The sequence below is a fragment of the Ovis canadensis genome, chromosome 7 (assembly GCF_042477335.2).
Source record: "Ovis canadensis isolate MfBH-ARS-UI-01 breed Bighorn chromosome 7, ARS-UI_OviCan_v2, whole genome shotgun sequence".
NCBI classification, from domain to species: domain Eukaryota; kingdom Metazoa; phylum Chordata; class Mammalia; order Artiodactyla; family Bovidae; genus Ovis; species Ovis canadensis.
The window spans coordinates 50,808,165-50,821,062 of record NC_091251.1 but is presented as its reverse complement, the minus strand read 5'-3'; the positions used below and the strand labels follow the sequence as shown (position 1 = coordinate 50,821,062).

The 12,898-nt window shown below is 34.3% G+C and overlaps 1 protein-coding gene across 1 annotated transcript in view; it reads left to right on the top strand.

The window, feature by feature from the left end:
- The window catches only part of MDGA2 (MAM domain containing glycosylphosphatidylinositol anchor 2), a 920,428-nt gene that overhangs the window by 492,680 nt on the left and 414,850 nt on the right, over positions 1-12,898 (top strand). The window contains exon 3 of the mRNA XM_069596115.1: positions 751-925. Coding sequence (XP_069452216.1) covers positions 751-925 — 175 coding nt within the window. The remainder of the gene's footprint in view (positions 1-750; positions 926-12,898) is intronic.

Here is a 12,898-nt window from a genome sequence, read left to right as displayed (position 1 = left end):
ATAAAAATCATTTGTAACAACCAGGTGTATAAAATTACACATAATCTCAATAAGCTATTCTAGTAATAACTTTAATTAACCAAATGAAATAGAAAATATTGCGTAAAATAATGAAACATGTCCAAAAGGAAACTGAGAGCCCACCTGTTGTTCCTATCCTAGGTAAATTAAAAATGCCTTACAGGGTTTGGAAAATAGAATTTTAGGGGCTCAAGGAAAAGAAACTAATCCATATTTCCAATGTACTACTTATATTTAACTTCCTTTGTATATATTAATATTTTTTTTGTCCTTCACACTGATGAAACTATGGATGAACTCTATGCAATTGGGTTAGAATTATATGCACTATATAATAAGGACATTGCATTTAAAATTTTAAAATTTTATTTTTATGTAAACTTTTCTTCTTAATTTTCAATAACTTGCCAAAAATGGCACTGTAGCAGTTTCTGAATGCCAACTCTCCAAATAAGTGAAAGTTAAAGTTGCTCAGTTGTGTGAGACTCTTTGCCACCCCATGTATTGTACAGTCGGTGGAATTCTCCAGGCCAGAATACTGGAGTGGGTAGCCATTCCCTTTTCCAAGGGATCTTCCCAACCCAGGGATTGAACCCAGGTCTCCCACATCTCAGGCAGATTCTTTACCAGCTGAGCCACAAGGGAAGTCCTTCCATATGAGTAATTGCTATTTAATTTTTCAGTGAGAAAGCCAACCTAAAGTAACAATCTTTGTTGATGCTTGCTCAGATCAGGTGGACCAAAACAGCAGGAAGTGCCTCTGACAGATTCCAAGACTCAAGTGTCTTCAACGAGACTTTGAGGATTACAAATATTCAGCGACATCAAGGAGGCCGGTATTACTGTAAAGCAGAGAATGGCCTGGGGTCCCCAGCGATAAAGTCAATCAGAGTGGATGTGTACTGTAAGTAAATGTCCCAGAAATCTATAATTAAGTCAATTGCAGATGTGTTTTGTCCTACAACTATTTTTGTTGTTACGTCTATTGAGAAAGACTAGAGTTTGTTCAAAACAATAGTTATATTTAGTTGAGAATGACAAGTCTTTAAGGTTAAGATAGCTCATTTAGCATATTTCCTGTAGAATATCCATTAGAAATTTTCATAGATTTTATGATTAAATAATACATATTAATTATAGAACATTTAAGAATTAGATTAAACTAAAATAAATATCATTAAAAATCCTAATAATGACTATTAGTGTTGAATGTATATACTTTTTATCTCTCCATATAAGTATATAAATGCATATTTATATTTGTATAAAGAAAAAAATCATGCTGTGAATATGGTGATTGGTTTTGTTAACTTAGCCCATGTGAATTTCAGTTATTCTTATTTTGTAAAATGCACTTCATGAGTGAAGTTACTTGAACCGGCTTGTAAAAGGCCAAAATCTCTGTGTAGACTCTGTTTTGATCCAATTCTGTTAAAAGTAACCAGTACCTAGGGTGATGCTGAGCCTCCTGGAATGTGTTTGTTGATTTATTTTTGTTTTTGGTCTCATTTTTCTGCTCTTGGCTGTTAGTAAATATATTTAAAGTCCTCTTGGTGTCAATACTGTCTTCCCCACCAAAAGAAATTAAGGGCCTATATTCAGTTCAGTTTTTTTTTTTTTTTTTTTTGTATAGGTTTCTATTGCTCCGTTGTCTTTTTTGCAAATACTTACATTTTATTTGTTAACTCTTTAGTGTTATAATAAAAAGATGTTTACTTTTAGTGATTCAGATATAAGTAGCAAGTGAGGCATTCTCATTTTTTAACCCACCTTTCATTCTTTCCTTTTTTCTTTTTCTTTCAATACAGGATATGGTTGCATAGTTAGGAAAGTGATTGGAATTATATGTGGTTGATCAGATCCTATGCTGCATCTCATGTAATTGTTCGGGTGACTGAGAAGTGAGTGACAGGGTTGCATATGTGATTCACCTTCCACATTCAGGAGCTTTCACTGTTCCTGGAAAGGATGAAAGAGAAGAAGCCCAAGCCCTAATATCTCTAGCAATTCCCAGGCCTTCAGGCATGACCTGGAATAACTCAGGCATCTGTATCCCAGAGGCTGCTGGCTCCCTGTTCTTAATGGCCTTCTGGTTAGCCTTACATGTATGTTTCTGAACAGTATATCCTCTGCCCACTCCCCCCCCCCCAATCAAATATTTATAGTAATATATACTTTTAAAAAAGACTATATATAGTGTTTTGTTCATATATAATTTTAAATGGCACTAAATTTAATTTAAATGAGTCAAACACTTCTATAATATATCTTTTAGAAAGAACATACATGTGATTTTTGTTATAATTATGGTCATGAAGTTTTATAATACACAACTTTGATACCTTAGACACAATTCTGAAATCTAAAAAGTTCTAGTGATTGAACGGATGTGTTTTGTTAAATATTATTGGTAACTTTTTGTAGCAAAAGCTGATGAGAACTAGTTTGATAGTGACATCCAACCTGAAATGACTTGAATGCAAAAATAGAAAATACTTTCTCTTCTTTATTTACCCTACTTCATCTGAATAATCATATGTTTTACTCTGGAAATAATGTGTTTGATTACACAGTATTGCCACAGGGCCTGCTGGGTGTGTTATGTAAAACATGGAATATGTACTATAATATCTTCCTAAAATCTCAAATATTCAGAAAAACATTTCCCTAAGGTTTTGAATAAGAGGTTGTGAGTTGTGTTCCCACTGCAATACATTTGATAAAACAATAAGATTGTATTGCTGGATTAAAAATCTAATACAAGAGAGAAATGGCATTTTAAAAGACTTTCGAAAAGAGGCTTCATTTCTCTTCTTACTGCAAAGCCTTTGCAGCACTGCCGTGCATGATTCTCCCTCTTTTCTATTTGCTCAGGGCCCTGCTGCCCAGAGTCAGCTGTGCCGCAGGATCTCAGTTCACACTGCATACTTGGGGGGAACTAACAGCACAAGGCACCTCGTTTCCCCAGGCCCTGTTAGTCTTTTAAGGCAGTATCACCTTCCAGGAAACCATGCTAGAAGGCACTAGTTCTATTACCTTCTTCTTTGACCTACTTTGGGATTTTTCCCACACAACCTGAACTTGACAAACGTCCCATTCTTTGTTGTGTTTGTGAAATGTCATGGTGATGCATACCGTGGTGGAGTACTACCTTCAATACATTTTTGATGACAAGGATTTAGTAGAAGGCTGTCTAAAATTATATTACTTGAGACAATAACATGTTTTCAGAGAATAACATGTAAACTAGTAGTCCATTCATATGGACTCTATGAATAAATGTGGCAGGTCTTTTGGGGAATCTATGTTTTATATATGATCTATGTGTTCTATATATAACAGTTTTTAGGCTCAAGTATGTTTTCTTTACATGAATATTTATTCTTTAAAACCTCCCCTATCATTGTCAATAGGAACATGAGTAACATATTAGTGCTGGATTGAAACTTGACAACATTAACATTTAAAATTGGCTTGTAGTCTTAAGATTCATCTGTTATTTGAATTTTGATTTGATGTCAGACTGGTTGATTGACTAGAAATTCATTTTTATAAACCATAAACAATTGAGCAACTTTACTTCAGGTGCTTTTACCTTAATTTTGAAAAATGCTAAAACTATAGGACTAATTTTTTTTTTTTTAAAGCTTTGAGCCATAGTTTTAGGATTGTCAATACACTATAAATTTCTGTTTCTTTTTCTAAACTGGTTCATCCAACTGGTAGAACTTGAAATAATATAGGCATAGAATGCAAAATAATCTGCAGGTTAGGATCATGTTTGCAACAGCCAGCTGAGACAGACTAAGGCTTAGATTTAGCAAAAATTCTAATAAATGGCATTAGAATTTAGCCTTGAGTTCCTCATGATAGTTTGTCTTTTAAAAATCTTCCATAAAGTACCAATTTTGTAGCCATCCTGGAGAGATTTCATAACCACAAAAATGTATATCTTACATAAACCCCATTCGGTAATCGTGAGTTTCTAGATTTTATGGCTAATACTATCCTAAAAAAAATTTATTTTGATAAGGAAATTTATTTTCTGAAGAGAAGCCTGCCACAATGCTGATTGATATAAAATGAGGTGATTTTATTATGTAGTAATATAAAAATATTTGTGATACTGTATTAATATTTTGATCAGTTTGGGAAGATTTTTTAGTTTGAATTAACAATTCCTTCCCAGATAATTTTCTAAAATGTCTTGTAGTAATTGGACCTTGTAGGTTCCATAAAGAAACTAGAAAATGTACTATTATTATTCTCTTTGCTGTTTAAATCTAGAAAATAGTTTACTCAATGCAACTGTTTGGAGAAGATATACCTGTTTTTCAGTTTATCATGACCTATAATTCTTTTCTTAAGAACTATAAAAGCATTTCAAAATGAATATAATTTCTTTAAAAATATGTTTATAAACAAGCAGATTTCATAACCAGATAACTTACATTTAAAAAAGAAAGCTTACCTAGTTATTTGTACAAATATTTCTGATCCAAAGCTACTCAATTACATTTCTTCTTTTACTGGGAAATAGCTTCTGAGGGTCTGAATACTAACAGCTGTATGTTTAAGAGAAAATAAAGAGTTCTACTTAAACCTGCTGTTTTCAAAATATTCATTCTATGTGTCTTCTCCCTGAAACTATGCTAAAACAATAATAAAGGAATAAAGCAATAACCAAGCCTGTGAACAGTGATAGAGGGAGTGGAAGGGGAGATGACATAAAAACAATTTTGTAGGAAATGAATCAGATCAGGAAACGACCACTGTTCAACATACTGAAGAAAGCTTGAATCAAAGCTGTCAGTATGGAGGATAAAATGAGGCACACAATTATGGAATCATTAAAAAACTCAGTAATTGGAGACATCACTTAGCTTTTAGAGCGTCAGTCAGTCAGTTCAGTCGCTCAGTTGTGTCCGACTCTTTGCAACCCTATGAATGTCTCATGGTGACATATTATGGGCCTTGCCCCCTGAGAGCTTACAGTCTAAACTGTCAAATTACTTAGCTGTCAGATGATTTAAACACTAGGCACAAGATATAGTGGAATAGGTGCTGGTTTGATTAGACTTCTGTAGAAATCGTGTTTTCATCAACATTGACAAAATTCCGCAGAGTTTGGTGGAAATTTCCACAGGTAATTTGTTCTCCACAGAAAAACATTATTTGAGTTAAAAACCAGTATTCTTAATTTAAAAAATGAATATACTGAGATGTTAATTGTTGCAATTAAATCTTGATGGAAGTAGCACTGTGACAGTGGCGGTGAAGTGAGAATACATTTGGCAGAATATACAGGATGAAGGAAGTCGCAGAAATACTATGTGATTATTGCTTTTTATGTAGAATTAATATCAGCTGACATTAATATAAGCAAGTTTTATTGGTTTGTTTTATTTTATTGTTATCGTTAACGAAGTATATTTTATGTGTCTAGACTACAAATAAGTTTTAAAAAACATTTAGTAATCGCTGGCAAGTTCTTAATTAAAAAAAGAATATACTGAAATATTAATTGTTGCAATTAAATCTTATAAAATGAAAATCCCTCACATACTTGCTGAAAAATGCACATAAATTTTAGCCTAAAATTTTGGCAACAGTTAAAATAATCCTCAAAACATTATCACTTATCTGTTATATATTTCAGTTCAGTTCAGTTCAGTTCAGTTCAGTCGCTCAGTCGTGTCTGACTCTTTGTGACCCCAAGAATCACAGCACGCCAGGTCTCCCTGTCCATCACCAACTCCTGGAGTTCACTCAAACTCACTTCCATCGAGTCGGTGATGCCATCCAGCCGTCTCATCCTCTGTCGTCCCCTTCTGCTCCTGCCCCCAATCTCTCCCCCATCAGGGTCTTTAACAATGAGTCAACTCTTCACATGAGGTGGCCAAAGTATTGGAGTTTCAGGTTTAGCATCAGTCCTTCCAATGATCACCCAGCACTGACCTCCTTTTGGGTGAACTGGTTGGATCTCCTTGCAGTCCAAGGGACTCTCAAGAGTCTTCTCCAACACCACAGTTCAAAAGCATCAATTCTTCGGCGCTCAGCTTTCTTCACAGTCCAGCTCTCACATCCATACATGACCACTGGAAAAACCATAGCCTTGACTAGATGGACCTTTGTTGGCAAAGTAATGTCTCTGCTTTTTACTATGCTATCTAGGTTGGTCATAACTTTCCTTTAAAGTAGTAAGCATCTTTTAATTTCATGGCTGCAGTCACCATCTCCAGTGATTTTGGAGTCCCCAAAAATAAAGTCTGACAGCATGACCACTGTTTCCCCATCTATTTGCCCTGAAGTGATGGGATCAGATGCCTTGATCTTCGTTTTCTGAATGTTGAACTTTAAGCCTACTTTTTCACTCTCCTCAAGAGGCTTTTTAGTTCCTCTTCACTTTCTGCCATATGGGTGGTGTCATCTGCATATCTGAGGTTATTGATATTTCTCCTGGCAATCTCGATTCCAACTTGTGCTTCCTCCAGCCCAGAGTTTCTCATAATGTACTCTGCATATAAGTTAAATAAGCAGGGTGACAATGTACAGCCCTGATGTACTCCTTTTCCTATTTGGAACCAGTCTGTTGTTCCATGTCCCAGTTCTAACTGTTGCTTCCTGACCTGCATATAGGCTTCTCAAGAGGCAGGTCAGGTGGTCTGGTATTCCCATCTCTTTCAGAATTTTCCACAGTTTATTGTGATTCACTCAGTCAACGGCTTTGGCATAGTTGATAAAGCAGAAATAGATGTTTTTCTGGAACTCTCTTGCTTTTTTGATGATCCAGCAGATGTTGGCAATTTGAGCTCTGGTTCCTCTGCCTTCCCTAAAAACAGCTTGAACTCCTGGAAGTTCATGGTTCACATATTGCTGAAGCTGGGCTTGGAGAATTTTGAGCATTACTTTACTTGCGTGTGAGATGAGTGCAATTGTGCGGTAGTTTGAGCATTCTTTGGCATTGCTTTCTCTGAGATTGGAATGAAAACTGACCTTTTCCAGTCCTGTGGCCACTGCTGAGTTTTCCAAATTTGCTGGCATATTGAGTAATTCAGTCTGAACAATACCAGTGGTTTAAAATCTATTTAAGAAGAGTTACATTCACAGATCTTTCTCATTTCACACAGTTCAACACCAAACTACCTCTGTTCCCTTACCAACTTGCTAGTTAAATCCCTACAGATGACTAGAAATTTATTTTTATGAGATGTTCAGTCAGAGAAACTTTGATCTAAGAAATGTGAAATCATCAAAAGCAAAAGGCAATATACTCTTTAATTAGAGTTATTAAATGTAAGTTTATGTACTCTTCACAATCCCTTCTCACACTTGGTTCTGAGAATGCCTTTCTGGAGGAATATTGGAGAACCTATCTAGTAAAACTGATGAACTCTGGAGAAACAGCTACAAATCCTGACAAGGTGATCCTTGGTGAAACAGCCCTGCTAATACAGTCACAGCGAAGGCCACTTTTGATCAAGAGAGCTACCAATAAACAGTTTTATAACGGAATCTTAGATGTGAGTATACCAGATGACCAAACATTTGAGCCAATCATCTAAAAAACAAGAGAGAAACCAAGAAAAAGACATGGGGAAAAAACTCAGAAAACAAAAATGCTGCAGGGAGCAGAACTATAAAATAAATCACAGTTCCATATACTTTTAATTAGTATTCCCAGAGAAAAAAGGGAAATGTTGCAATCATATAACAAGAATAGGAAAAGAGAAGCAAGGAATTTTCAGAGGACATCAATGAACTCTTAGAATAGTAAAAATTTTACTATATAAAATCAATAAAAGGAGTGGAAAATAAAGCTGAAGAAATCTTCCAGAGAATAAAACAATCAAAGGGATGGAAGAAGGGGAAGATAATATAATTAGAGAATTTGTCCAGCTAATCTAACATATGAATGGAATTCCAAAAGATAAAATAGAGATTAAGAAATTATTTTCTAAAAAATAAAGAACTGTATCATATTTAGACAAATGTTTTCAATTACAAAGCTTCCACTAGGTGTCTAGCACATAGAGTAAGCAAGATCTGCATCAAAACTCATTCACTTGCAATTTAAAACACTAGGGAAAAAATGAAGATCTTAAACATTTCCAATGAATTTTTCATTTTTTTCCCAAAATAATCATATGTCAAGAATTAGGAATCAAAATGACATAGTAAAAATTAAGAAGCTAGGAGATGTCTGAGTAAAACTTTTGAAATTCTGAAGGAAAACTATTTTCAAACTAGAATTTTCCACCCAACCAGACATATTTTTTCAGTTATTAAAGAAGAAAGACATTTTTAGATTTCCAATTTTTTTCTGCCATGTTTCTTTTCTTTCAACACTACTTTAATGAATGTTCTACCAAAACTAATTTAAAATATAGGATATTGTATATTAGAGAGAATGGACTCCCAGAGAATGGACTCCCAAAGTGATATTGAAGCAAAACACCATGATGATAGCTATGCTGTGTTACTCAAGAACATTCAAGACAGACTGAAGCTGCCAGAAGACCTTTCATGAAGGATGTCTTCATAAAAGAGATGCAACTGGTGGATTATTTGATGTACTAGAGAAGGATTCTACACTTCTTATAGAAAACTTGATAATATGGTAATGATGCGTGTGTACATGATTGAAGAAACAACTTGTGGGTGTTATTAATGAACACAAAAAAGTTATTTGAAGTGAATTGTAATTGAAATATATTACAAGGTTCAACTCTGAAGATAAATTTTTATGTAGTCAGTGGTAATAATAGCAGTTGACTTAACAAGTAGGATATAAATATATGGAATATGGGGAAGGAGGAAAGTTGGTATGAGAGAGAAAAATACTTCTCTCAACAGGTAGAAATCAGTAAGCCCATGTGAAAATGGAAAAAATATCTGTTAATAGCAGTTGAAGTGAAGTGAAGTGAAGTGAAGTGAAATCGCTCAGTTGTGTCCGTCTCTTTGTGACCCCGTGGACTATAGACTACCAAGCTCCTCTGTCCATGGGCTTCTCCAGGCAAGCATACTGGAGTGGGTTGCCATTTCCTTCTCCAGGGGATCATCCCGACCCAGGGATCGAACCCAGGTCTCCTGATTTGCAGGTGAACGCTTTACCCTCTGAGTCACCAGTAATAGCAGTTAAACATCTATAAATATGAAGGCGAAACCAAGAATGGTTGCAAGATGCATTAGAAAATGTTGCCTTGACATATTAGAAATACTTGAGGTTGTGCAGGCCTTGTTATTAAGCTCCTAGAAATGAAAACTAATCTCATTCCAAATTTTGTTGAAGATTGTTGTCAATTCTAATTATATTTATGCTTTTCTTCAATTCTCCATAAGAATTGATGCTTTTGATATTTTTAAAATTAATTTATTTTTTATTGAAGGATAATTTCCTTACAGAATTTTGCTGTTTTCTGTCAAACCTCAACGTGAATCAACCACAGGTATACATATATCCCCTCCCTTTTGAAACTCCTTCCCATCTCCCTCCCCATCCTCTAGGTTGATACAGAGCCCCTGTTTGAGTTTCCTGAGCCATATAGCAAATTCCCGTTGGCTATCTATTTTACATATGGTAATGTAAGATTCCATGTTACTCTTTCCATACATCTCACCCTCTCCTCCCCAATCAATCTAGAAAAATGGTACTGAAGAATTTATTTACAGGGCAACAGTGGAGAAACAGACATAGAGAACTGACATTCTTTGATATTTGACACCAATAAAGTTGACTGAAAAGCTTTAAGAAAAGGATAGACGATAGCATCGGGAACGTTGTTGCCACATTCTAACTAATCCCCCCAAACCAAAACAACAACAAAAAAAATTGATAGAGTAAAACTCTTTCACTACCATTTGTTTACTGGTGGTTTAGGATGAAAAATTTACAAAGTAAAGTTTGACCGTTCTTCATGAAACAAATATTTGAGAGACTATTCAAAATAAAATTCCATTAAATTTTGTGAGGCTAAAAAGGAATTTAATATTATAATTTGTACCTTCATTGAGTTTGAAGTAAGGAGACAACATGAAATATATAGTTTACTTAAATGGGACATAAATGTTAAGCAAGAAAATAAATAACATGCATAACACCCCACAACATGAATGATGTGTCAAATGGTGCCGAAAATGTATAGTGAAATGTTACTGTGGCCTCTGATCATAAAAAAAAGTAGGATTTACATTGTAGCTTGAAGGATGGGGTTTGATATGCATTTCGGCATGTCTTTTGGCAATTTTTTTGTCTTGAACTCTCTTTTTCAAGGCTGTTTGTGTAGCAGACAGCCTTATATGTTAGAGATTGTGTCTGCCTCCAGGTCTGAAGGAAGATCTGCTTCCTGATCAGGATATTGAAGGCAATGTCTCCCTTTGGGGCAAAGATTAGGCAGGTTTGCTAGCAGGACCTTTTAAAGATCAGAAGTTTCCTAAACTCAGAATTCCTTAACTGTGTCACAAACTGGTACAACATTTATCTAGACTCCTCTCACATTGCTCCTATTGAAATTAAGGGAGAGAACTTATAAAGACATGAGGCTCATCTGAGATGAGCCTTGGATAGTAAAGTCCTTTTTTTTCTGACCCAGGAATCATCTGTCAGCTTCCATGAAGTTGTGGCAAACTAATGTTAGCTAGTAAATTGAAAAAAATATACAACTCTTCAGAGTTCTTGACACAATAGATTGAAATAAGTAGAGGGGAAAGCCAATGATATTCTGTAATGAGTGAGCAGTCTGATTAGAAATACAGAAGACAGAACTGTGCTTGGGGGAACAGTGACTTAAATGGTGGGTTTAGAAGAAAGAAAGCTTAATTTGCAAAATGGGCTGTCATATTGTGTTAAGATTTTACTGCTAATGTTTTCAGATGATATGAATGACCATCTGCTGTTTATGTGAAATGTAAAATGAATAAATTATAATTTTAGGACTTCAGAATTACTGATGAGAGTCAGCATTCTCCTAATATTAATACTACTCATTTGCCCTAAGAAGCAATGGTCACTCAAAAGACAGGATCTGTCTTTGGAGGAAGAGAGTATATTCTATGTTAAAAAAATAAAATAAAAAGGTAGATTCACAGAATTTTGAAGTTCTCATACTGAGATAAATATTACTTTGAGATTCTTAAGGGCATTAAAACAATTTTTTGAGAATATGTTTCTGTAATTCTTTCACTTATTCTCAGCCATGACTGTATTGCTCACAGGGTAATAGAGGTCATACAACTTTAAAGGTTAGGGTTTGATTAAAACTTATTTTTAAATCAGAAGGAAATTAGATTCAGAGGCATTAGCTTAATAAGTTTTCATCTGTGCAGACACTGTTCACACATGAGACAAATCTTTTCCAATATCTATTAAAGCCTTCTTATTTCTGAACATACTACCCGCTTTCATTTCACTGTCTGTTAGATCTGTTTTACCTGAGAAACTGATGGGAAATTAGGATGACATGTGATCAATTTATTCTCAAATACAATTTACCTGTGTTAGAAAGAATGAGAAACTTCACAGTTAAAAAATATTGACAGTGAGTTATTTGAGTTTATTTTCATTAGACTCATCAACATGACCTCTGGACAACACAGTTTAGAAAGAGGTCTAAAACAACTAATGGGGATTCTGGTAGCAAGACAAACTCTGGAAGAAAAATAATGTCTTAAGTCAATCTCATTAAACATAATTGTCTTAGCACCACCCCTTTTCCCAAAACATCAGCCTTGGATTTGGAAGGTCTTAAAGATTGATGTGGTAATTACAATGCTTATTAAAAATGGGTTGCTGTCATGGTTATTAGCCTGTTAATAAATTTCAAGACAGAATTTTTCAATTTTTTTTGTATGCTGCCAATGAAGAATGCTTGCTTATCAGAGTTATTTACTCATGGGAAACATAACCAATCTAATTCCCAAGTAGTTTTAGCATTACCGATAAAAGAACTTAATAACACACACACACCCAAACCCTTCAGTGAAAGCTACAGTGAGAATGTAGAGACTCCTATCAAACCGTGTCAACATCATGCTGAGAATACTTGAATTCCTGTAATCTTAAATATGAATGCGCGGATAAAGCTATATATTACATTCCTTTTAAACCCATCTAATTTCTTCTGCTTAGAGTCTTACATAAAGTATACTTGGCTACTGTAATATATCTTCAACTTACAAGTGCTTGTTCAGTTCTTTGTGTCACATTTTTAGATTTTAAAAAATGTCAATGCATTTCCTAGAATTTTTAGTATGTAAACATATGTCTGCTCTCCCTTTCAGGTGGCCATTTAGAATATTTTAACAATGGCGTTCTGACCCCCTGCAGGTTTTTAAAATTGATTTATTATTTCCACTTAATTTATTGTTCTTGGTATGAGAAAGTTTCCAAATATTTTAACTTATAGTGGGCTTTCATATCATGTTTAAATTTGTCAATATTTCCCCAAACAACTTTAGATATCTGCTAACTCATAGTCTAAATTAGAAGTGTAATCCATATAATCAAGAAATTTACTTTCTTGATAATAAAAATATTTAACTTTTGAAAAAAATAAAGCAATAATATTTTCACTGTATTGATTTGAATTTGGCTTGTGGAAAAAATATTTTTAAGTAGACATTTGAAAATTTACATTCTGTTAACATATTTGTGCAGTTAATTGTATTGTACCCTAAAGGCAGAATATTGTTTCATCCTACTTAATTTCACTTTATTTTTCACCTTACCTGTGCATAAATTAAGATTTTAAAATGCTTTTGTTGTAGGATTATGCTTCCTATTTATTCATTTTATAGTTTTCTATTTCATTTAAAATATTACTTGTTTCCTAAATTTCATCTAATTCATTGTTAAAAATGTATCCTAGGGGCAAGACCA